The sequence below is a fragment of the Xylocopa sonorina genome, chromosome 6, assembly GCF_050948175.1.
Source record: "Xylocopa sonorina isolate GNS202 chromosome 6, iyXylSono1_principal, whole genome shotgun sequence".
NCBI classification, from domain to species: domain Eukaryota; kingdom Metazoa; phylum Arthropoda; class Insecta; order Hymenoptera; family Apidae; genus Xylocopa; species Xylocopa sonorina.
Genome location: NC_135198.1, coordinates 4,392,819 through 4,415,522, shown reverse-complemented (window position 1 = coordinate 4,415,522; position 22,704 = coordinate 4,392,819). Strand labels below are relative to the sequence as shown.

The 22,704-nt window shown below is 40.5% G+C and overlaps 1 protein-coding gene across 2 annotated transcripts; it reads left to right on the top strand.

The window, feature by feature from the left end:
- Positions 1-789: 789 nt before the first annotated feature.
- On the top strand, positions 790-21,236 carry LOC143424500 (uncharacterized). Of its 2 annotated transcripts, XM_076896575.1 has the most exons (3): positions 790-872; positions 19,326-20,526; positions 20,611-21,236. In XM_076896575.1, the coding sequence occupies exons 1-3, from the start codon at positions 855-857 to the stop codon at positions 21,012-21,014; spliced, it is 1,623 nt and encodes a 540-aa protein (XP_076752690.1). In that variant the 5' UTR covers positions 790-854; the 3' UTR covers positions 21,015-21,236. The 2 variants fall into 2 exon arrangements, with proteins under 2 accessions (XP_076752690.1, XP_076752689.1); XM_076896574.1 differs by having other exon boundaries at positions 19,326-21,236.
- Positions 21,237-22,704: the final 1,468 nt, after the last annotated feature.

The following is a 22,704-nucleotide window of genomic DNA, read 5'->3' as shown; positions in this document are numbered from 1 at the left end:
ACTTTCACTGATACATTCATTAATCGTTTTCATACTTAAACGATAAGAAACAGAGCGAGAATTTAATCCATATTAGAAGCATTCGATCACTATAACAAGCCACATTCGTTATTAGGAATCTAATCCTATCAACTCTATTAAAAAAATGATTAAAAAATGATCGTCTACTATCATTTTCGATTGTCACCGGTAAATAGCTGGAAATTCGAAAACGCACAAAGTGAACATCGCACAAAAAACGATGTTCGAGCGGCGCCACTCCGCAAGCACACGTTCACCCAATTATTGGGATCGTCGAAAACGAACGCGTAACTCAAACGTGCCGGTGCTGAGAATGACCGGTAACCGACGTCGAAAAAACAATGCCCAAATTACATCACCGCGTCGGCCAAGGAATCGAAATCGCGCGTCAAGCGAAAAGAACGGTTCCCGCGTCAGATGATTATCGACTGGTGCTTTTAAAACGCTCCTCTCGATCGGCGCGCGTACTCACGACCTATATCGAACGAACCGGACGCGTGTCACGCGTCCCCCTGTACGCGCGGCCACGCATAATGCAACGCGTTCCAGCTATATGCTGGCGGTACAATTTGGCAATGTCAGGCCCCCGTGGCGTTCTGGTTTGGCAATGGCCATGCCGCCGGGGAATCTAATTTGCGGCTGTTACACGCCGTGTAACTTCCAAGAGGACACGCCGGTCACTACAGCCGCGGCTAGCCCCCACTATAAGCAAAACCGTTCGTATAGGTTATAAAGGACCGAGCACCGTACTATACGGCTGCACTCTCTCAGTGAAACTCTCGAAGGATCGTTCCACGGCTACCTGTAACCATCTCGTTCGCAACGCGTGCACCATGAGGATTATAACTTTGGTATGTAAGCAGAATTAGTTACCGCTTTAGTGTTTTGGGGAGAAGCGGCGAGGGTCCTGGCGTTTGGTGTCCACTCAGGGGTGGAGAACGATACCGTATCTCTTATGGACGTTGTGTCAGTGGTACCTGGTTTTAGGACGAGTTTAGACTTAGGTAATCATGGTTGGCTTGAGCTGATGTTGCTTAGTGTGGTTTACTTTTGATAGTACAGCCTGAGGATTGGGCAGTGGGCGTTGATAACGCTGTTTGCGCCATAAATGGACTCTCATCGCGTCTTTCCTTGGATCTTTGAGCTATATATATAGTTATATTGCATGCTATTTCTTTTTTGTTGAAGTGACGAATCTCTAGGGTTCTCCAGTTGTTTTGTTATATATATCGAGTTCATTTCTCCACGCTTGTTTTTCATACCATACTAGATATGGTATATGGTCACGAGCTTATTTAATAGTGATTTTAATTAGATGTATAGGGTTGCATAAGTACACTTCATTATATTTTTATCCGCGAGTCTGCTCTTAGAGTGAATCACGATCGGTTTAATGAGTGTTCCTGGAGTGTTTCGTTGACAGTGGTCATTGATACTTCGTGTACGGATCAATATAATTAGGGGTTGATACTTTCACTTGCAAATTAGGTTCAACGATATAAACTGAATATGTGTACTATTGTACACTCGATCTAGCTGCGTTGTTATCCTTGAGAACTTTACTACCCTCTACTGTCTTGGATATAATAATAATTAAGAGATATAATCGCATGATTATGCCGATAGATGGTCCTCTAATTGGTTTTATCGTGACACATTATACTCGATAGCACAGATAGGATTTACTATTCCAATTGCTTTGAACATAGTGTTGAAGGATGCAATTATGTAAAAAAATAATCCTCTAATTAGTTTGACATTAATAGTTGGCCTTAATATAGATGTGTTGTTAGGGTGAAGGACTTTTCTACTCTGATCTCTCTTGAACATAGATTTAGGGGATGTAATTACGTAAACAGCTGATCCTCTATCTATTTTAATCAACATATAGGCATAGAACGTGTTGTATAAAAATATGTACGATACCTTTTATATAATTATAAAAAGATACAAATTTCAGGATTAATAATTATCGCTTTCGTAAGAACCTTTGTTTTTACAACGATTTCAATTCGGTCACAACGTTGAACACCGATTCTGAATCTGAAGTGATAGCTCGTGTCGAAAATTATGTAACGACATGTGCTCTGAATACTTTCGGCAGACTTTCGCTCCTATATTTGGAGTAACGTTCAGTGATTGATGTGTTAAGCAAACAAGTGTTACGATATGTAGTTGCTTTTCTTAGAACTGACATACACTAATAGAAATAAAATTAATTGCAATTAGAGACACGAACGAATCATAATTATACCGATCAATAAGACTTTAGAGAATTACTTGCATGTTTAATATTATTAAATTACCATTGAAGTAACATTGAATTAAATATTAAATACCGTACAAATATTGCTTAGAATTTGTTATTAGATATTACCATTGGCATGTAGTTATATTTTCCATACGAAACATGAAATATAACTACCATTCTACTTTTACCATACATTTACTTGATTTAACTAATTTAGAACTCCATATTGTTCACTCTACTATTCAACATAATGCTAAATAACAAACATGCGGTAATATAACCGTGTTCGTTACACGTGTCCTTTATTGATCACAACAATTAAGACGGCGCAGTACTTTTATCGAACGAAATGTGGCCGTACATTTCCCACAGTGGTTGCAGACATCACTGTACCGGCGAATAATTTATACTACACCGTAGCGTGTTAGAACAATAATCCATTAAAGCCCCCATAGAAACACGTACACTGCACTGCCGCTGTACTTATTCGTGGCGCAAGTAAAAGTCACTTTTCCTTCAAAGAAAACCTTTGTTTACACGCTTGCTTAAATCTCACCTACTTTAGAAAAAAATACTTTCATTGTAGTCCACAGTTTCTTAGCTTATTATCACTCGCCATTTCCATTTAATTGTCGTACTCAACGTAAACTCGGTACTAGATGCTAGGAGAGAAAGAAAGAGAGAGAGAGAGAAAGAGACTTTAATCCTCAACGAACTGGAACACGTTGTCCTCTGAGATCTAGATTATTTTCTCTTTGACGCGAAGCTAGAAAAAATCGGCGTATGCACTTCGTTCCATAAACAAGTTCGATTATTCATCAATCTTGTGAAACAGGTTACTCCATTTCCGTATTGCTTAATACACTTCTCTTATTCGATGTGACTGTGTTGCATTACGAATTAACAAATATGTACCGATGGTTATTGCAATATAGCGTCGTATCTGGTGAACGCGCCATTGATAGGGAATTAATCGTAATTAACGAAAGCATTCTCCTTTTACGAGTGGCGAACCGTTCTCTCTTCCTGAATTCCTGTGGGAACTTTCATCCACTCTGGTTTTCACTCATGAAAATCACCTGTGAGATCGAACAATTCACTTGCTCGAGAACCTATGCAGTATAGATGCATTGGTGCGTCAGGATCGTCATGTGTTGGCGATTATTATTTTTACAATATTCACGCGTTATGTATTGTTGTGAATATCTAGTGCATATTTCTTCAATACATATAAAAATTGTGTAATTGTCGTATGTTAATGATGTAGTTACTTGAAATTTTCACTTTAATTGACTATGTCCTTCTAATACGTCGTAATCGTTTCATTAATTTGTACCATGAAAAGATTTAGTTGCAGTCAGATGTATTTTAACTGTACTTATTAACCATTCCACTCGATGTTTTATTACGCACTTTCAACGCACGCTAAGTTGCTAGAAACGTCATCAAGGAAAACTGACGACTAACTGTTCGAGAATCAAGTGTTCGCCAGAGTGGGAAGTTTTATTGCAGCTACTTTCACCGTTTTATCGCAGAACTTGTTTCGTGGTTTTTTTTCAATAATAAGCTGCAATGTTTAGTATCATTGCCATGGACTTAACCAGCGTCGTTAGACGCCATTTTGAGGATGAAGGAACGATACGAAAATAGGCAGAACAAATTAATTAATGTCTACAACGCGATACATCAACTCTACAATCAGTTACAGAAATATTAAATGATCTAGAAAAATTAAAATAAAATACTGTACAGTATGTACTTTACTTAATAGGTTTTTTTCGATAATTCTACGAATATGAAGTGTAGAAATTATAGAAAAATATCAAAGACCACATAAATGGTCACGTGGTTCTCACGTTACTCATTCTAGACATACAATACGTGTCTCCATTTTTTTAATCGATCGATTTCTACAGTGAAAACCAATTGATACACGCTTTTCACTTTCATTTTGCTCTGACTGGCTGGTCGTGAATAACGGCGCACAGTTGAAATAAGTTCGCTGTTAAAAGTTATAAATATTTCATGGTACCCTTTACAATCGAGCCGTGAGAAATTAAATGCCTCCTCGTCGTTGAATCAATGGTCGCCATTATCGATCGTGCAAGGAGACACGGTTATCCGAAATTTTTACGGCTAGCACGCTTCGACCGATTATATAATCCTCGTTAAAAACTTCAAGATCGGTATCTCGTGCGAACTGATTTTCGAGATTAATCAGACACTGCACCCTCGGTGAACCGAACTATAATCGCGACTATAAATCATGGAAGCATATTAAGAGTGAAACTCCTGTTTTTCTATTTCATGATTATAAAACGCCATTAGTGACTTTCCACAAAATCGTGGAACAACGTACGATTTCCGCATAATTCCCACGATTCTGTTTTTTTTTTTCAACGGAAACTTCATCGATGCAAAGTAATTTAGTAATAAACTCTTTTTGTCTGTAGTAAATTCCATAAATCATTATGGTATTACGTTCCGTTAGGGACCATTAACAAAATTAATGCAACAGTAATGCAGCAGTAATTACTGTAATTATTCAAGCATTTGAAGCATAAAACTTTTGAAGATTCGAAAAGAGCATACAAATTGTAGACAATATTTTTCACGCTTGCAGTTGTCTGATTTTATGGTGGCAATTTCATGGAGGCGTTTCTAACAAAAATTTACATTCTATTACAATTTTTATGGAAAAGTAAGATTATAATTTTTCTTGGTAAAAGAGAGATATAATTAAAAACCGCTAAGAAAAAACAGTTCAGGGTAATTAATATTATACTTACAAATTACTCAGAAACTTTTCCTATGAATAATAGAAACGACTAAGTATATATTTTGAAGAAAGGATACTCTTGGTGAATGTGAGGGAAAGATTGATGGATTGAATAAAACATGGACGTAAAAATATGATAAAATTTAGAATTGCAGTACATTTCAATTCAAGCAACTCGGATCGAATCTTGTATTCGCATAAATTAAGTTATTTAAATTTGAAAATCGTTTGAATTTACGTAATCTTACTCCTAATAGTGACAACCAAAAACCAAATCCAATCTCAGTAATATATTTCTCAGACATATGAAACCTAAGAAATTTCTAATAACTTCACACTAACATTAAAAAGCGAGAGTTACTTTGATTCGACGGATAATACTTTACCGTAGAAGTATATAATCGTTTGCAATCAGAATACGCGTTCGTCGTAGCAACGACCTATCGATTTTGAACGAATAGTTAGCTCTCGTCACCAAAACCTAGATTCGGCCCCGAAGAAACCGATGACGGAGAAACTAGCCGTCGATAAGTTGCGAAAGCGAGGCTAATACGTACAAAGTACAGGGGTAAATCTCGGTTGCTTTCCTCTGATATAAACAGCCATCAGGCTGGCTGCGCTGCTCTCTAAGTAGGTACAAATCACAGCGGACACGAATCCTTGGGGGCAACGCAGAAACGTATTGCCTGCCGCAGATTGATCGCTGCTGTAAAAGCCGGTTTATGATCGTTTTTCTGGTTGCACAACAGGAAGAAAATGGCCGTGGTCATCTGTAACGAAATTTAACTGTTCTGTTAGTGGCGTGTTGCCATGGTCAATTTCATTGATCTCAGTAAAGAAAATTAAAATATTGTTTGTTCCCTTTTCTGAACGGGAGGGAGAAAATGACCGCGGTAATTTGTAACGAGCCTCGACATTTAAATTAGTGACATTTTATAGTTGGTCATTTTAACTTGGATACTTTGAACAAAGTACAAATGTTGCTTCTGTGGGGATTGTGTTAGAATAGACATCGTAAAGTATTTAATTTCGTTAGAATGCAATGTCGATTACTGATTACTGCTTGACTGTTGAAATACAAATCTGAAAACAGCATGTCGCATCTCGTAACATTTTTTAAATATTAAAATATATATTTCTAATACTCTACAGATATATTTCACATAGCATATACTATTTATCATTTTTTTATTTAGTTACTACAATTATTATAACTTTATTGCGTCCAAATCACTCGCAATATCAATCGTAATCAAACGAAAAATCAAATCCATGAACTTGCCTCCCTCGAAATTGGCAATTCGCACGACAGAAATTAGCCATCGTCGTCGTTTTTGTCGAGCTCCAGTCTATTCGTAGACGCGTGGACTCCAGCTAATTTACCAGGCTGCAATTAAATTACAGCGGAACACGAAGAGATGCTTAACATAGATGGGCAACAAATAGGACAAATCAGGAACGTTGAAAGCCGGTTGGCCGTTAGATCGAAACACTCTTTGGCTGGGTATCGATGTGACTCGAAACAGCACGGTAACAGTTTCCAGTAAACGGTATTTTAGCGCAGACTTTCCCGTTTTTGCACGCCTTCGCAGGAACAGGCTCATTAGACAGCCTAGCCGAAGAAAAAGTGAGAGCAAAGATATTTCAGCGCAGGAAGACTAGCGTTCCGCTGCGAAACAGTATCACATCGCGGCCTCGCAGGAACTTTGGATCATTATATATGCCGCGGCGCATTCGTAGGGAACATGCATGTACATGTGACGATAACAAATCATCCTAATTAACAGTCTAACCGTAAACTTTCTCGTGCCCGCGTCTTGCCGAGCTTCGATCAGACTCGCGGCTTAATTAGATGTTAAATGAAGTACGTCTAAACCGGAACTTTCGTAAGACAGGAGGCAAGAGCCAGCGGACGCTATCGAATCAAAGATGATTGATTGTTGGAAGTAGCAAAAGTGCGAGGGAGTAATAAATGGAATATTGATGTTTGTGAGTTTCTGGGAATTTTTAACGTAGAAAGAAGCACGATACGTGCACACACAAAAATATAAACTAATATACACGTTAGAAGAATTGAAGAGTGAAATCGGTTATCACGTTTAAGGAATAATTCAATTTTAATTTAAAAGAGAAGAAAACGTACACGAATGTATCAGTGTCTTCGAAGAAATTAATAAGTATAGCCAGAACAAACCCCCTAGAATGTTTTCATTGGACGTAGGTCTAATTTAAAGACAGTAATTAGTAAAAGGAGAAAATTATGGCGGTGTGTTTTGATGAATTCGAATGCATCATCATCGATTATTCTCAATGATATATAAGAACGAGAAAACAATTTGTATGGCAGTTATATACGACAATCGTCTCTGTTCCTTCTGTCAGCATCAAACTAGTTAAACCCACGCCATTTCCCTTTCGAATCGGGACACAAAGGGAGCCATATAGCAGGCTTCCAGCATAGAAACAGACGCGAATTTTTTCACCTCCATTAAAGATACACATCGCCGGTTACCAACGGGTCGACGTCGAAGCCGGAGTACTGACTCATGAGAAATTTTTGACGCGTCCCGCTGGTGGTGGTGAAATGTGAGAAACGAAATGCAAAACGAAGTGTGGGAAACTACGGTAGAAACAGCCAGAGTGAAAATGCATCCAAGGCAAGGGTTAAACGTGGTCATGCACCGTTGACTCGTAACACACGAACGGACAGCAGCGTACCTGCGCAACCACCGCCATCTAATTTTCCAATACATCGCTCATCGGCGATGTATCTATAAATAGAAGCTTTTATCCAATTATTATTGTGTACCAACACCGACGTCGTTATGCGCCAACCGCATACCGACAAATAACGAAGCGAATGATTTCTGTTGCAATTTCTATCGTTCCCTTGCGATTATTATCGACGCTTTTCAATCGCAAGTCACCTCACGTTTACTGTTCTTAGTCGAATCCTGCGAGTGCATAATGTGTCGCAACTTTCGAGCAAAAATTCGCGATAATTTATCCGCTATTAAAATTTCTAATGAGTTCGCAAAACAGCACGATTCTACTGTTCAACTGTATTCAGTTCTTATTCGATTTATTAGTTACATCAACGTTCTTTTAGAGAATCCTACGCAAAAGGCCTTAAATTTCTTGTGTCTACAAAGTGTGCCCTATTGTTCCACCGATTTCTCTCGCGGAATCTTCAATTAACAGTCGAAAAATCGCAGCTGGACGACAAATCAGGCGCTTCGAGCGATTCCTATTGTATAACACAAAGGAACCAGTGAAAGGTCCACTAAAATGGCATAATGAGAACGACGATGATTAACAATGGCCCGACGCCGGTGTTTTTCAATACGCTGTACGCTTTCCAACGGTTGAAACGATGGAAAAAGCTGGCGGCAGGGTAATTCCGTGTGGACGACACAGTTCATAAGACAAGGGCATAGTTGTGCCGCATACTAATGCCGGCGCTCTCAACGCCCATACGAAACGAGTCACGTTCACTCTCGCTGTTCCGCTCGAGGCCATATTTAGACTCTAAACGCTTTTTCCCTCGGTGCATTTTACTCGGCCCTGCCTTCGTTGCCCCGGGAACGTTCGCCACTTTTGCACTTTCGAATATCCGCCGCGACGCACGCCGCTGAAAAATCTAACGGACCCGAGGAGAATAGTTATTTTATAGCCGTCGAGAGGTTTCAAGTGAACGCGAACTAGTTTCCAATGTTAACGATACGTTTTCGCTAATGTGACCAAGAGAATTCAGAGGTTAAGGACACGCGTTCGAATTTCAAACGAGTTTCATCATTTCGCGCGTTAATGCGAGGAAACAATTTTTTTTTTATGACCAGTTGGGAAAATTTACACAGACTTCCTAAGGAAACCTTCGCGTAAGGTAGTAAAATTTGTCGACTGCGCTAAAATCAAAAGAGATTCTTCGACTTTTTCAGGAAACATCGTTAAGAACAGAAATATATTACGAAATCATACTTTCTGAACTCCTCCGATCATCTTGGTATTTTTTAGCAATGCGCGAAGTCGTGGGACGAACATTTCGCTATACGTGGCGTTCGCCAGCCGAACGTTCGCGAGTCCTTTCACATCTTTCTTACTTCCGGCGGATACGTTTTGCCGGGAAACGGGACGATTACGCGTGTCATCTTGCATCCTCTTTCGAGTTGAAGACAGTCGTACGAGAGCTGTCGGACGAGGATCTTGAGAAATCTACCGGACATATTCACCTGTCGCTTCTTTTCTGGCTCCTTTGGCAGCTGTTTGAATACGTTCAGGCGACTAGCGTGTAGCAATCGTGGAATTGTCATGCTAATTTTCGTGATAACTAGAAGCAAATCTGTTTCACCGTGGTGACTACGAACACTCTAGCTTTTTTTTAACCTTTTACAGCTTTATAAGACTCATTATTGGTTCCTCCATGTAATTACATTTTTTTAAATTCACTTTACGTCTTTATCGTTGTACTGTACAAATTATAAGGTGCTACTACCTGTTACTAATTCCTAGTTTCTAAACGAAATCGTGTGGAATTTTAAAAAGGAAGATATTAATCATTTGATCGCAATCAGCAGGAGTCAATGAATTGAAGTACATTTTCAAATGCTTTTGAAAATACTGATTTCATTCATACATCATTCATTCATTGTATACATTCATGTTATGGTCTCCTTTATTATCGTTTAATTGGATAAAAATGAATTAGAACATTTTTAGAATTATTGAGAATCGTTCAACATGGTAATATTCAATTTAACGGGAATTAAAATGTGCAAGCGGAAAGAAAAGTGGCATACCTTAACTGAAAACCTTGAATCGTAGACTTTGACTCATCTGAGAATCTAATTAGATAATCCACATCGCAGTCACCGCAATTGCATCACGTCCTCATTAACATATACTCGTATCCTTTCATCGCTAGATCCATTTAATCGGTTCAAATAATAAAATGTAAACGGATTTACTCGTAATTTTCTATTTAAAATTCCTCGATACAGTACTGTACTTTGGTCTCCGCGTTATTTGCATATACAAACGTAATGATTGTTAAAGCAGCCAGTGATTCAGAGCGTCCTGAGCACATGAGAAGAAACTCGGTCAGCAAGGTCAATCCCACACTGAACCATGCATTTAATTGCCCTTTAATGAGCTACCTAACCAGAATGGAAATCCTCTTCCGTTCGATACATGTTCAACCGAGGGAAACTGTTTACACATGAATACATAATACAAATGCATTCAAAGTATAATTATTAGAAATTGTGCGTGTGTAGTTTCCTATGGTTCGCTTTCACTTGTTATTCAGAAATTCAACTCTTATATCTTGCCGGTTCGAATAACCATAACACTTTTGCTAGCATTATTACGCGAAATAAAGTCTTAATTAAAATCCTCTGTACAGCCACGTTAAATAACTGTACGAATAGTTAGCGTAGTAATAACGATAATGGAAATGTAATTCTTCGTTGTAAAGAATTGCAACATTTCTCACATTCGTGCACAATCTAACAAGGCACGCCGTTTAATGCACTTTCCTCTGACATTTTTTGCGTATCACTCGCTGCAATTTGCATTGCGATCGACACGATCGAACAACTAATTACGACATGCTGGCAGATTAATCTGAAACGAATCGTCGATCGTGCCCAGCTTCCGCTACGGAAATACGGGCGTGGAAAGTGCGCTCGAGACATTTTAACTACTTCCTCCTTTGGAACGCAATGTAATCAGACAAGTCTCTCCTGACCGTATCTAGATCAGACACGCATCACGTATGTACATACACGTGTACACTATCGTATGAAAGTGCTCAGACATCCATTTCAATTTTCTACAATGTAATTTTTCATTAGAAAAATGGCTAGTGAAAATTTAAAAAGTGTTGTCGTTAGAATCATTTGCGAATACTTTATTATATATTTGCGAGAAAATTAAAAATTCAAACAAGTACAGATTAGACATGAGAAAAAATATTGAGAGAATTCAGTAAAGAGGTTGAAATTTAGGGCATGAAACGTGTCGTCACTGATACTCTTACTATTTAGATCGATATAACTAATAACGAAATTAGCTTTCTACAAATCGTCTGCATAAAACTGTTTTATATATATGCTATTGGATATACCATTTCTACTCTTGCCACGAGGTGTATGTTATTTATGAACAGCAGTGTACGTGCATACGGACATTCACTCTTTGCACACTATACTTGGATATCCGTAGCCTGCAGGAGAATGCGATTCTGAAAATGTGACCAGCTACTATTACAGCGATTTTTTCCTAAAAGTAACGGTTTACCTTCACCGTGAAAGCGATCGTTCGTTGTGGTATCGCTCGGTCGCAGTCTCTCGGCTCTGAACCTGCTGTGTTCGCGAATTTACGCGTACGTATGTACAATTGCTACGACACGGTCGATTCAGGAAATCTTAATCGCAAAGGTAACATCCTCGAGAGATTGCGATCGTACAATGCCGTTGCGCAATCTTATCTTAGGATTTCCGTGTCTGCGCATCGGAGGAACAATGTTCTTTTTTTTTTTAATTATTCAACGGTTATTCTATAAACTTTTGTTTAAGAGCGTACGCTTATAATGTTTACGGACCCAGAAATTTAATTAATGTTACCAGAGATCTATCGCTTTTATTGTTAATTAAAAAAGAAACCTTCCTCGTTTTCGTAGAGAAATATTTTCATTTTCAGACGCTAATGAGTGGCACTTTACTGCGACGACATGCGCTAATGAGGAAAAGTGTTGTAAAATTTTACCTTGTACTTGTTTGCCAGACCTAGTTGCATAGTTTGCAAAAATTCTTTATGAGAAATCGTAATGTCGCGTTGGATTATTCAAATTTTAATTTAATATCGACAAGAAGAAAAGACCACTTGATAGCAATAATATAAGAAGCAATATGGACAACAATATATTGTTTCCATCTAGAAGAAACGCGTGTAACAAAAATAATTTGAAGCAATTGCAGTGAACAAGACCATTGCTCCCAACAACTACCTTCCTCAAGGAACTAACTTACTTTTACTTTCGAAACCGTGTTTTAGAACTGATCGATCCGAGCAATACCACACTCTTTCTCCACCTATAGAATATAACTTTATCTGAGAGAGAAGAGAAGAGATAAATCACATAAATGACTTCCTTTTTCGATATTCATTAGAAACAGTATACTTATAGTATACTAATTTCACCATCTTCTCCTCGAATGAAATGCTTGTCTGACATTATCGAGACAAAAATCTGGTATTTCACAAAGTCTCATTTCTCAAGTAAGAAGCCTACAATCTGAATTCGCTGTACCGAGACATCAAAAAAAAATTTCATTCTACCAAGCAACAGCAGCGAACTGCTTCTATTTTCGTACGATTTTTCGCATTTGCTACCATGTTGCATGCTGCGAGACTGATTCGAACATTCTTGCACCTACGTATTGTACGCGTAGAAAAACTTAAACGGTACCAACTAAAACTCGTCCATAGCAATCACCGAAAAGAGTGTCTCAACATCATTCTGCTTAGAAGTCGAACAACAAAAAAAAGGCAATCACTATTTATTCTCATATTTATTCACTTTTAAAACGGTTCACGAAGTGAAATCGTGGAAAGAGGATCGCGCGAGGCATAGGGGAGCATTCCAACAGTTCTTCCAGTCCCGATTACACGAGTCAACGTTATAGGGGTGTCCGAGGTATCGTTCCATCTCGAGTTCTCACCCGACAAGCCAAGATTCCGCAGAAAAGTGCATAAACGCGCGTTCCTGTCGGCCTGTAACCCGTTCGCCTTTCGTAGGGGCATTTTAAACTAAGACAGGTTCGCGCGGAGACAACGCTGTTCTTCCTTTCTCTGGAAAGCCGGAGCTAGAGGGTTAGACAAGGCGTGGTTAGACCAGGACCGATTGGCCCCAACCAGAACGGCCGAATGCGTTCGTATACCTCTCACTGTATGTGACTGGCATGCTCTGAACGTTGATTACAGAGGCCTGCCTCCGCGTCACGATTTTCCAGGGACCAGATCGGGAGTCATTAGACCGTACACCAGGCCAGTGGTGCGCCCAACGGCACCAATCTCGATAATAACGACGACGTGGCTCTCTCGATCCCGCGCGACTACGATCGAACCCTCGCGATGATTAACATGGCAATGGGAACGATCGCGAAAAATCGTATCACCCTTGGCTACTTCGTTTCGTGGCCCAAGCCTTTCTCTACGGTTTCCCGGTTACGGTTCTTTCAGCGGCCTTTACTCGCGGCCATTTTGCGCGGACTTACCGCCGAGTATAGTTTCAAAATAACGGTGCTCGAATTAGGTTGGTTGCAAAGCGAAAGTTTCTTTAGGTTGGCGACTGGTTTCAATGCTTTTCTTTTCTTGATGCGCAACGTAGATGAAGTATTATTTTTCAGCAACATTTTGCTTTTCTATTTTTAGATGGATTAGGATTTCTTAATTTTTTTAAGTAGAAGTGATTCAATTTTTCATTCTTCTTCTGTTCAATTTGCTATAATTTAATTTAGATTAATTTCACTTGTGTTATCATTAACTATTAATTATATATGTATAGATGATACTAGTATTCTGGGAGAGATCGGATTGTTCAGTTGAGTTTTTTAATTCTAGCGAAGTTTCCTGTTAAATAGACCGGTTATTGAGGTCTTTAAGGTCTAGGTTTTACTTCGTACGACCTTTATCTTACTTTGTAAAAATCGCGACTTTTTCTGCTAAAAGCGTTCCACATGCAGCAGAGCGAGAAATCAAGCGTGAATCTGAAGTCTCGAACCGATTGTAAGGAAGGTATAGACGTTTGTGATAGTAATTTGCTGCCGAAGCGATAATATTTAAAACGTGTGGGTTTATTTATGCTTGGGACTTCGTCATTAAAAAACGGTAACTGTCATTACCTGACTGCAAAAGGAGAACGCGTTCGATGATCGATCTTCGCGAAGGAGAAAGTGACATTGGACAGTATCGACTTTCAACAAAACTTATTCGTGTTTCACAACCGCAGAACTGATACAAGGGAGGTGAAAATTTCAATAAGCACGTACCATTACATTAAAATAAACTATTTTCTATTATTAGATCTCTCAGAATTTCTAATAGTAATCGAAATAATAAATTTTGCAAAGGTTGTGAAAGCACTTCTTTACCAACAAGTTTTGATAACGAGACAGTAGATGTAGAATAAAATTATGAGACTGTTTTTATGCACATCGAAAGTATTGCGAAATGATTAATCAAATTAACCCCGAATCGAACGAAATGTCAACTCGTGTTAAAAGTAACCTTTTTTTTCCCTGATACGTTGTTACGAAATGTTCATTATTTATTATACCTGCACATTGACTGCGAAGGTACACTCCTCTTCAAAAATACTAGCGTACTTATCACTTTTAACGAATCCTTATCGTGCAACATAAATTACTATCCTTAAACAACATTTATCATAAAACCAAATATACTCTAACAGCATCATAGATTGTATAATAAAATTATATTTAAATATTTAATATATCTTGATATTAAGTGGTATTTTACTCTAATAACAACTCTAATGACTGCTTTACTGCAATCTTTTTTTATTACCTACACTTTTACATTAAACATCTGAAAAATCTAAACCCAATACCCATTAACCAGCATTCGATCACTTTAACAAATCAGTCTTCTAGTTTTTCGTGGAAACTTTAATGGAATTTTATTCTGTAAGTTCGAAACGTTCCAAAAATCAACTAACGAGCGTGTTAACGAACGATTGCACGTAAAACAAGTTAACGAATGATATCATAATTCTTTTCGAAACGTTCATTGCAATTCGATGAGTGCCTCGACACTTTTGGGCGAGAGCGTACACACGTTTCATCAACAGAGGTGCACGTTTGTCCAGAGCGTACGAACGTGAGGAAAGGATAACCGCATTTTATCACGGGTCGCGGCTGGAAATTAATCGGCGCACGCCCAAGAGAGCATGATGCATACCGTATCGTTCGAAAGTCCCGTAACGACAGCACCACCCTGTCTCAAGGACGACTCGTGTGCCAACACCGTCTCGAATATTCCTTCGATCGCCGGCTTAGCCGTCGATCGAGTCATCGATGTCGATGTTATCGTCACCGTGAATGCGCAACTCGATCTTGCTCGACGGTTTCGAGGAAATAAAAAATGTCCAAAGCTCTGGTAAACGCCACCCCTCTGTCGTGACTCGCAGCCGCGTCGCACAATTGGACCGTGAAATTTTTTCCCGGGTCCTGTTCGAATGGACAAGGTTCCGAGGGCTTACTGCGACTAGTTTGCGGTCGTATCCTGCGAACCTTGACTGCAAGAAAGCGAGACTGCGATTCGGTTGACCTGGAGAACGATTCGGTGTCATTGGTTTTGCGCGTTTTGCATTAACCTTTGGTTGAGTAATTATTCGGCTTTTGAAGTGCATAGCAATTAATCGCAAAAATTGCCTTTCTGTTATCGTTGTTTATGATTATGAATGTGGCAGAGATTGGAGAATATTTTTTAAAAATTGTGTTTGTAATATAAAGTAAGAGAAAACGCGATTTTTCTCTGGTTTTATCAATCACACTTTTTTTAAATAATCCTGAGTATAATTATTGTATTCTGCTGAAATAGTATAAAGTATTTCCATTAGAATCTACTGAAATAATGATAACTGCATCTATTTTCATATATTTTAACAGATAACTAAAGTTAGCTAGACTGAACAAAAACCACTGAAGCCAATCGAGAAACTGTTTTCCTTTGAGTCTGTACTTTGAGAAAATAACCTTCCCGGTATGCATAGATATCGCAGGCAACAATTAAGTCGACGTCACTTTCTATAGGTTCCACGAAGGCGTGTACCACGTTTTTATGCAAGAATTTTCTTTTACGTCGATTCTACACCGGTTATTTATACCACGGTACGCCAAAACAAGGCATGGAGTAATTTTATACACATATACCGATACGTTTCTACGTCGCAGAAACTTGATAGACCACGTAGAACTTGGGAATTCGTCTCGCGCGTTCAATGAAATACGAACATACATAAAACATGCTGCTTGATCGTCGACAGTTTTAATAAATTAGCAAAATTGTACAAATTACGATTGAACTTTGACAACATTAAACTACCTGACAAATAGATAGGGGTAATTTTCAAATAAAATTGAAGCGATCGATTGTACGGTCACTGATCAGAAAATGATCGTCCTTGGAAGGAAACGTGTATTTCCTTTAAAATATGTATGGAAAAGTAGGATAAGTGAAAAGGAAAAAAGTGTTGAATTTGTTAGGAATAACTAAAAGCAACGGAAATTCCAGTTACTCCCGTTATACCGTCGATAGAAGTATTGAAAGTGATAGTTGAAATGGCAGCGCTTCCTGTAAGTCGATGAACGTGTGGCGGTTTTAACGCTGGAATTCAGTCCAAGCGAGCAGACTGTAATTACTCTAGCAAGCTGAGATACTAAATAACGGTAACACGTACAAAAAAAATATGTACAACTTTACAAACACTGTCTAAATCGGACTAAAATTACTTCCCAATTTTGTTAACACTTTACACTCGATACTATTCAAAAACGATTCAAATTTCAAACTAAAGACGACATCTCGAGAATGAAATACAAACGCACATACATTCGTTAACTAAAATCTTCCAAAATTTCACCCTCGACTGGAATCGAACCACAGATAACTCGCAGCTATTTCCCTCCGTCCTACAATCTACCTCTAAACCAAAAACCAGCCATCGTTTTCAAAATGAACACCAAAAGTTACGCAAGAGAGAAACTGAAAAAAGAGCCCTGCGAAAATCTGAAAGGGAACGCCTCGAATAATTACGGTGAGCACAGCAAGCCTGCGGTTTCGCGTTCACCGAACGAACGTTAAAAGTGACAGTGGCGGAGCGTTTCCTGTGGGTCGTCGCGAGGCGTGGTGTGTTTCGCGCGAGCATTTCGCTCTCGGTTCAAGGAGATCCAGAAGCGGCTGCACGGTGTAGCGAAACACAGCGGCGAGTTACGACGCTCTGAATCTGAATCTCTCACGATGAACACGCCGCGCCGGCATGATCCAGCCTCGCCCCGTATTCGGGTCAACCAAGTAGTAGAAATTACGTAAGACGCGCGCCGCGCGGTTGGGGCGGTTCCCACCGAGTCTCTCCACCGGAAGTCGCGGCCACGTCTTGGCGTGAGGACGTGTACTCGGCCCGCCGGGCATGGGAAGCCCTCCTGGTAATAAAGAAAAATCGCCTCGAGGATGAATCGTTAATAACGAAAAAGTATTACAAGGGAACTCGTATCGACGGACGACCTGGAAATGAAGAACGCAGAGACGCGATGGGAAAAGAATCGAGATTATTAGTTCTCCTTGGCGGGGGTTATGAATACGCGTTTCGTAATCGCGTACGAAAGAATTTCGAACGAGCGGTTTGCGTCATAGAAATCGTTTGACAGAATGTGTTCGAGTACTTTCATAACTTGTATGTTGCAGTTTAAATATTATTGCGACGCGTGTGGCTTCTCGTTATTAGGAGTATCTTTTTTCCGTATAAAATCGTGTTCGAATGATTATAAGCGTGCTCTTTTCGCTTGAGATTCGTGGTTGTTAGATTAAGAATTACTGCATAATAGTTAACTATTTCTTTTGAAACTGACATATTTCTTTTGATAATTTCTTTTTAAGTAATATCGCTGCTTCCATTTTTCTCAATTTTATTTCAATTATTTGTTATATGTCAAAATATGAAATTAACAAACTTTTGATTTAGTTCCATGTGTTCAGCGTCCCTACAAATCTCTTTATGTCATCCTCTACCTTTCCATCTACCTCGAACAGCATGTTTTACAAATCGCAATCTGTTTCCTTGAATTTCTCTGTGGCGATTGCAGAGCTACGTCGCTCCATAAATCAAAACTTTCCACGTTTTACTAGAACGTGATATTTCTCACGAGTAGAAACGGTTGGAATTTTTTCGAACTTAACATTTTCTATCGATTGACACAAATCTACCATTGCGGTTTCTAATATCGCCATGCTTGTGTTCCCCCTGTGCATTTTTAATCAATTAACCTTAATACACCACTGTTTGAAAGATTAGCAGGTAAACTACGTTCCACAAATACGTTCGTCGTACATACAAAATCCATATGAAAACTACTCTGATCGCAAACCATTACGTTTCGAATAAATAAAACCTAACGATTCCAAAATAACCCTTTCGACTGAAATTTCGAGCTCTATCAAAATATAGTTTTCCGTCTTCGCGCATGAACCGTACTAGAATCTACGAAACACCGATACTAAAATATACCAAACACCCACGCAAGAATATTCTATTCTAAATCGACCAAGAATCAATAAGAGCAGAGGAAATTCAACGTCGATGTCGGTTTACGCGCAAAATCGCCAGCCGATTCCACGGCTTGACGTAATAAAGAAATATTTCCTTGTTTGTAGCCTTCCTCGTGGCACGGTAAATCGCGTGGGGGAAAGGCAGTTCCGTATATCATAACGTCGCGCCAAGCTCGTCATAACACTTTTCTTCCTTACCCTGGCCAGGCTTATGGAGCACGTTTTAGCATAACGCCAGGCTTGGTTCGAGCGAGGAATTTTCGTTGCGCATACCATTCGCGCGTACTCGAGTTCACTGATCCGCGAAACTCGCTCTCTCCTCGCCATCTTCTGCTTCCTATTAACTATAAACCGTACCTCGATGCGGATCCGGTTTCGTACCTGGAAACTAGAATAACAGCTCGCCCTGCCGACATTCTAATCCAGCAATTTTGATTACGACTCGCGTGACGCGATTAAATCGTTTCCCTCTGTGCCAGGCCCGTCTGGCGTGTAACCCACCGTTTCTACTTGCCGTCTTATGATATTTAGAATCGGTTCCCCGTCGTTTTCCACACTCCTTTTAGGGTAATTATTGATTCGAGCAGACTATTCGAGCAGTTATGCTATTAGGCTGATAGCGTGTTACGTGTGATAAAGAGGGGATATAATGTTACGTACACTGTTTCAATGGTAACTATGCAAATTATAGTACGGTGAAAATTTTCCGTGTGCGTTGATTTAAAAAAAAATTGTAGCGAAATGAAACTAATTGTGTCAGATTTATGATCAAATGATGTTGCAATGAATTATCGTATTGTAATACAGAGTGTTGATGAACCTCTTTGCCTGGTTTTAGTTTATTTTGAGTTATCTGACGCGAATGATAAATCATCATAGCCTTATGTAATTGAAAGATTTTAACGAACAGCTGACTCGAATTTGCAGGTAATCCCGTTATGCCTTCTGCTGCTAACAGAGGCGAAGCGAGTGGAACTCCGGCCTCGTATAACAGAACCACAAGTTTATTACGAAGAAGACGACAGCCAACCAGCCGAGGACGATTACAATCCAACCGTCTACCAGCCTCGTACCCGTGCTCTTCCTTCGCCACGTTCGAAGGACGCTCTGCACTCATCCAAGCCACCGCCAGTCCAGACGATCCGCAATTACAACAAGGTCAACGACGATGGATCTTTCACTTTCGGCTACGAGGCGGCGGACGGTTCATTCAAGGAGGAAACTCGAGGTACCGATTGCGTGGTGCGCGGTAAATACGGCTACATCGACCCTGACGGTAACAAAAGAGAGTTCACCTACGTATCCGGCAATCCTTGTGATCCGAACGCACCCAAGGACGACGAAGACGACCTTGCTGAGAAACAAGAGGAAGACGATCTCTCCGGACCAGCCAATTATCCTTCCGTGAGGCCGATACCAAGACCCGTATCGTCGAGGCCGCTTTATCAACAGCCTACCACTCGAGCACCTACGACCATCTTCCAAACGCAATACCAACTGGACGACGACGCGAGTCAAGAGCTGGCCGAAGAAGATCCCGTCAAGACGTCTCAATTGAGACCAAACGCGTACAGAGCACCTCAACAGCAAGCCTACGTTCCAGTAACCCCGTCGACACCCCTCTACGAGCCGTCGCCCACCGCCAGCCCAGCCCTCTACAGATTAGCCTCCTCGACGTCGCAATATCAGAGCACAGTGTCACCCATTCTTCGCTCTCAGTCCACCATCTCCCCTACAGCCTATCAGACCCACGAACCGACGACCCGTCGCCCTGTAACCCGGCAACCGAAGCCGCAATCGGTCGCAATCACGCCCCGACCCCACGTCGCCCAAGTCGCTGCCCAGTACGTGTCCCCAAGTAGCACCGAGCGCCCTGCACTATCGTACACCCGACCCTCTGCAGCCACCGTGTCGCCCAATCTACGCAGCACGACCGTATCTAGCACGTCGCACCTCGACTTCGCCGCGGAGCTCGAGCGTTACGTGAACACCGTCGCCGTGCCCAGTTCTAAGCCCGCCCAACCGTCGCCCCAACCATCGAGAGTCAAATTGACCGGCCACGTGCCCGTCACCGCATCCGCCGCAGACCCGATCTATCAGTCGGAGCTTGTATATGATCCCGCCACTGGTCAGTACAATACCCAGCTTTATCAAACGCTACCCCAAACCACGGGTGACTTCACCCTAAGTCACAAACTCCAACCGTTCGTAGCCCAGCCCCAGTCCTACCTTGGACTCCAGCAGCTGCAGCAGCTTCAGCCCCAGCAGCTTCAGCCCCAACAGCCCCAGCGTCAGTCCCCGCTTTATAAGCAACCGGTCGCCCAGGCAGCCCAGTCCGCCCCCGCGATCAACCAACCCCAGGAGGTGCTCTACAGGAAGCAGCAGTCGCAGCTGCTGCAACAGTCCCAGCAGCTCTACGCTCAGCAGCAACGGCGCCAGCAACAGCAGCAACAACAGCCACCGGCGCAGTCGCACAGGCTGCAGCTACTCGAGTCTCAGACGCAACCCCAGTCCTTCTACTACGTAGCGCCAGCGAGGTCCTCCAACGCCGGCAGCGCACCCCTCTCCGTAGGCCAGATCGATCATTACCTTCGAGCCAGCGCAGCTCGTTACTGATTCCAAACGAACCGGCGAGTCTCTCTCCGACACACGAAATTCATTATAGGGTAATCCTCACGAATACTTTTTATACCCATCCGGCTATGTTTTCGGACCACCCGCGGCACTCTACCAAGCGAGATGGTGCTGTCAGTGGGCCTGGCGCGCGCGTATCCGGGATTTCGTCGATCGTGCACGATGCCAAGCGTCTCGATCGAGATCGTCAAGGAGCAATCGGAATTTTTTATACTCTAATTAACGAATCGAACGATTTACTTTGATTTTAAGGATGGAGTTTTCTGTAGCTTGCAATATTCGAGTCGTGTTTATTTTTTTTCCTTTTACCTTGAGAAATATTTAATGGAGTTAAAGATTTATTGTTCTGTAATTGATATTTGATGTTGGCATTATATAATTATGTTTTATTGATATTTAATATGCTCTGAGCCAAGGAAACTGTACTTATTGTTCATATGCATGACTATTATGCAACACTCTGAATTCAATGGAATCTTATGTATAATTTATTAATTGCTAGTACAATGATATAATTACATAATGTGCGAATATTAAATAACACTAGAGAATGTGTGCTCCTTGAACGAAAACTCGTATCGAGTATGATACATCCATGAAACGTAACGTCGAAATGCCTCTCGTACCGCAGACATAATCGATAACGCCATGGGAAACCAATAACGTTAACAACATCGACCAAAGTACGAATTTTACTAAAACTGACGTTACACGACAACTTACTCTGCACATTCATCTGTGATAGAACTAACTTCAAAAATTATAATTTAAATTTCCAAAATTTCATCGTACAATTTACCCATTCCAATGATCACTGTTTCATTAATCCTCGATCAAAATATTAAAAGCAAAAGATTCAGAGATATATCGACTAACAACGATGACATAAAAGAAATGAATAATAATTTGTAGTTTCGATAAAAAAATTTCCTAAGCAATGCTCGAGCCAATATGGAGATCAACGTCGAAAGCATTCTTTCGTAGCTCAACCGGAGAACGACCATCGTTAGAGAGTGAAAGTCAATGACCTGACGCAATACTCACGCACACGAGACGCGTTACCATACCAATTTCTCGTCGCTTCGATCCGTAACATGCTACACAGCACAGATTCCACGCCATGGCTAGAATACTTATTCGTCGCGCGCACACGACCATTTTGCGCACGATTCCGACCTACGTGCGCTCTCACTGATTCGATTACAAAACGCCGATCCGTTGAATCGAGCCGGATAAAGTTTTCGCCACGATGGCTGCGCTAGACCGGTATTTTCCCAAAGAAATGATTCATAGGAAACACGTAACGGAACGAGGAGAAATTGATTGCAAAATCCAATTAATTTTCTTAATTTGCACGTCAGCCGTCATTTTCACTACTTTCTATACGGATCTATCAAACTGAGGTTGATGCACGCCAATTATCCACGTTTAAAAGCAATTAGTCAGTTCAAATTAATTTTACCATTATTTATAACGTTATTTTTTAAATACCTTGACTATCTTATATTTTAACTTAAGGGAGACGATATTTTGAAACAGATATTAATAATGAACTTATTTAACCCTTAAATGTATAATTTGCACTATAATAATTTGTATAAAAATCGTAGAGAAATCATTTTTTTAATTTATCTCAAGCTTTCATAGTTCATCATTCAGGAGAAATCATTGG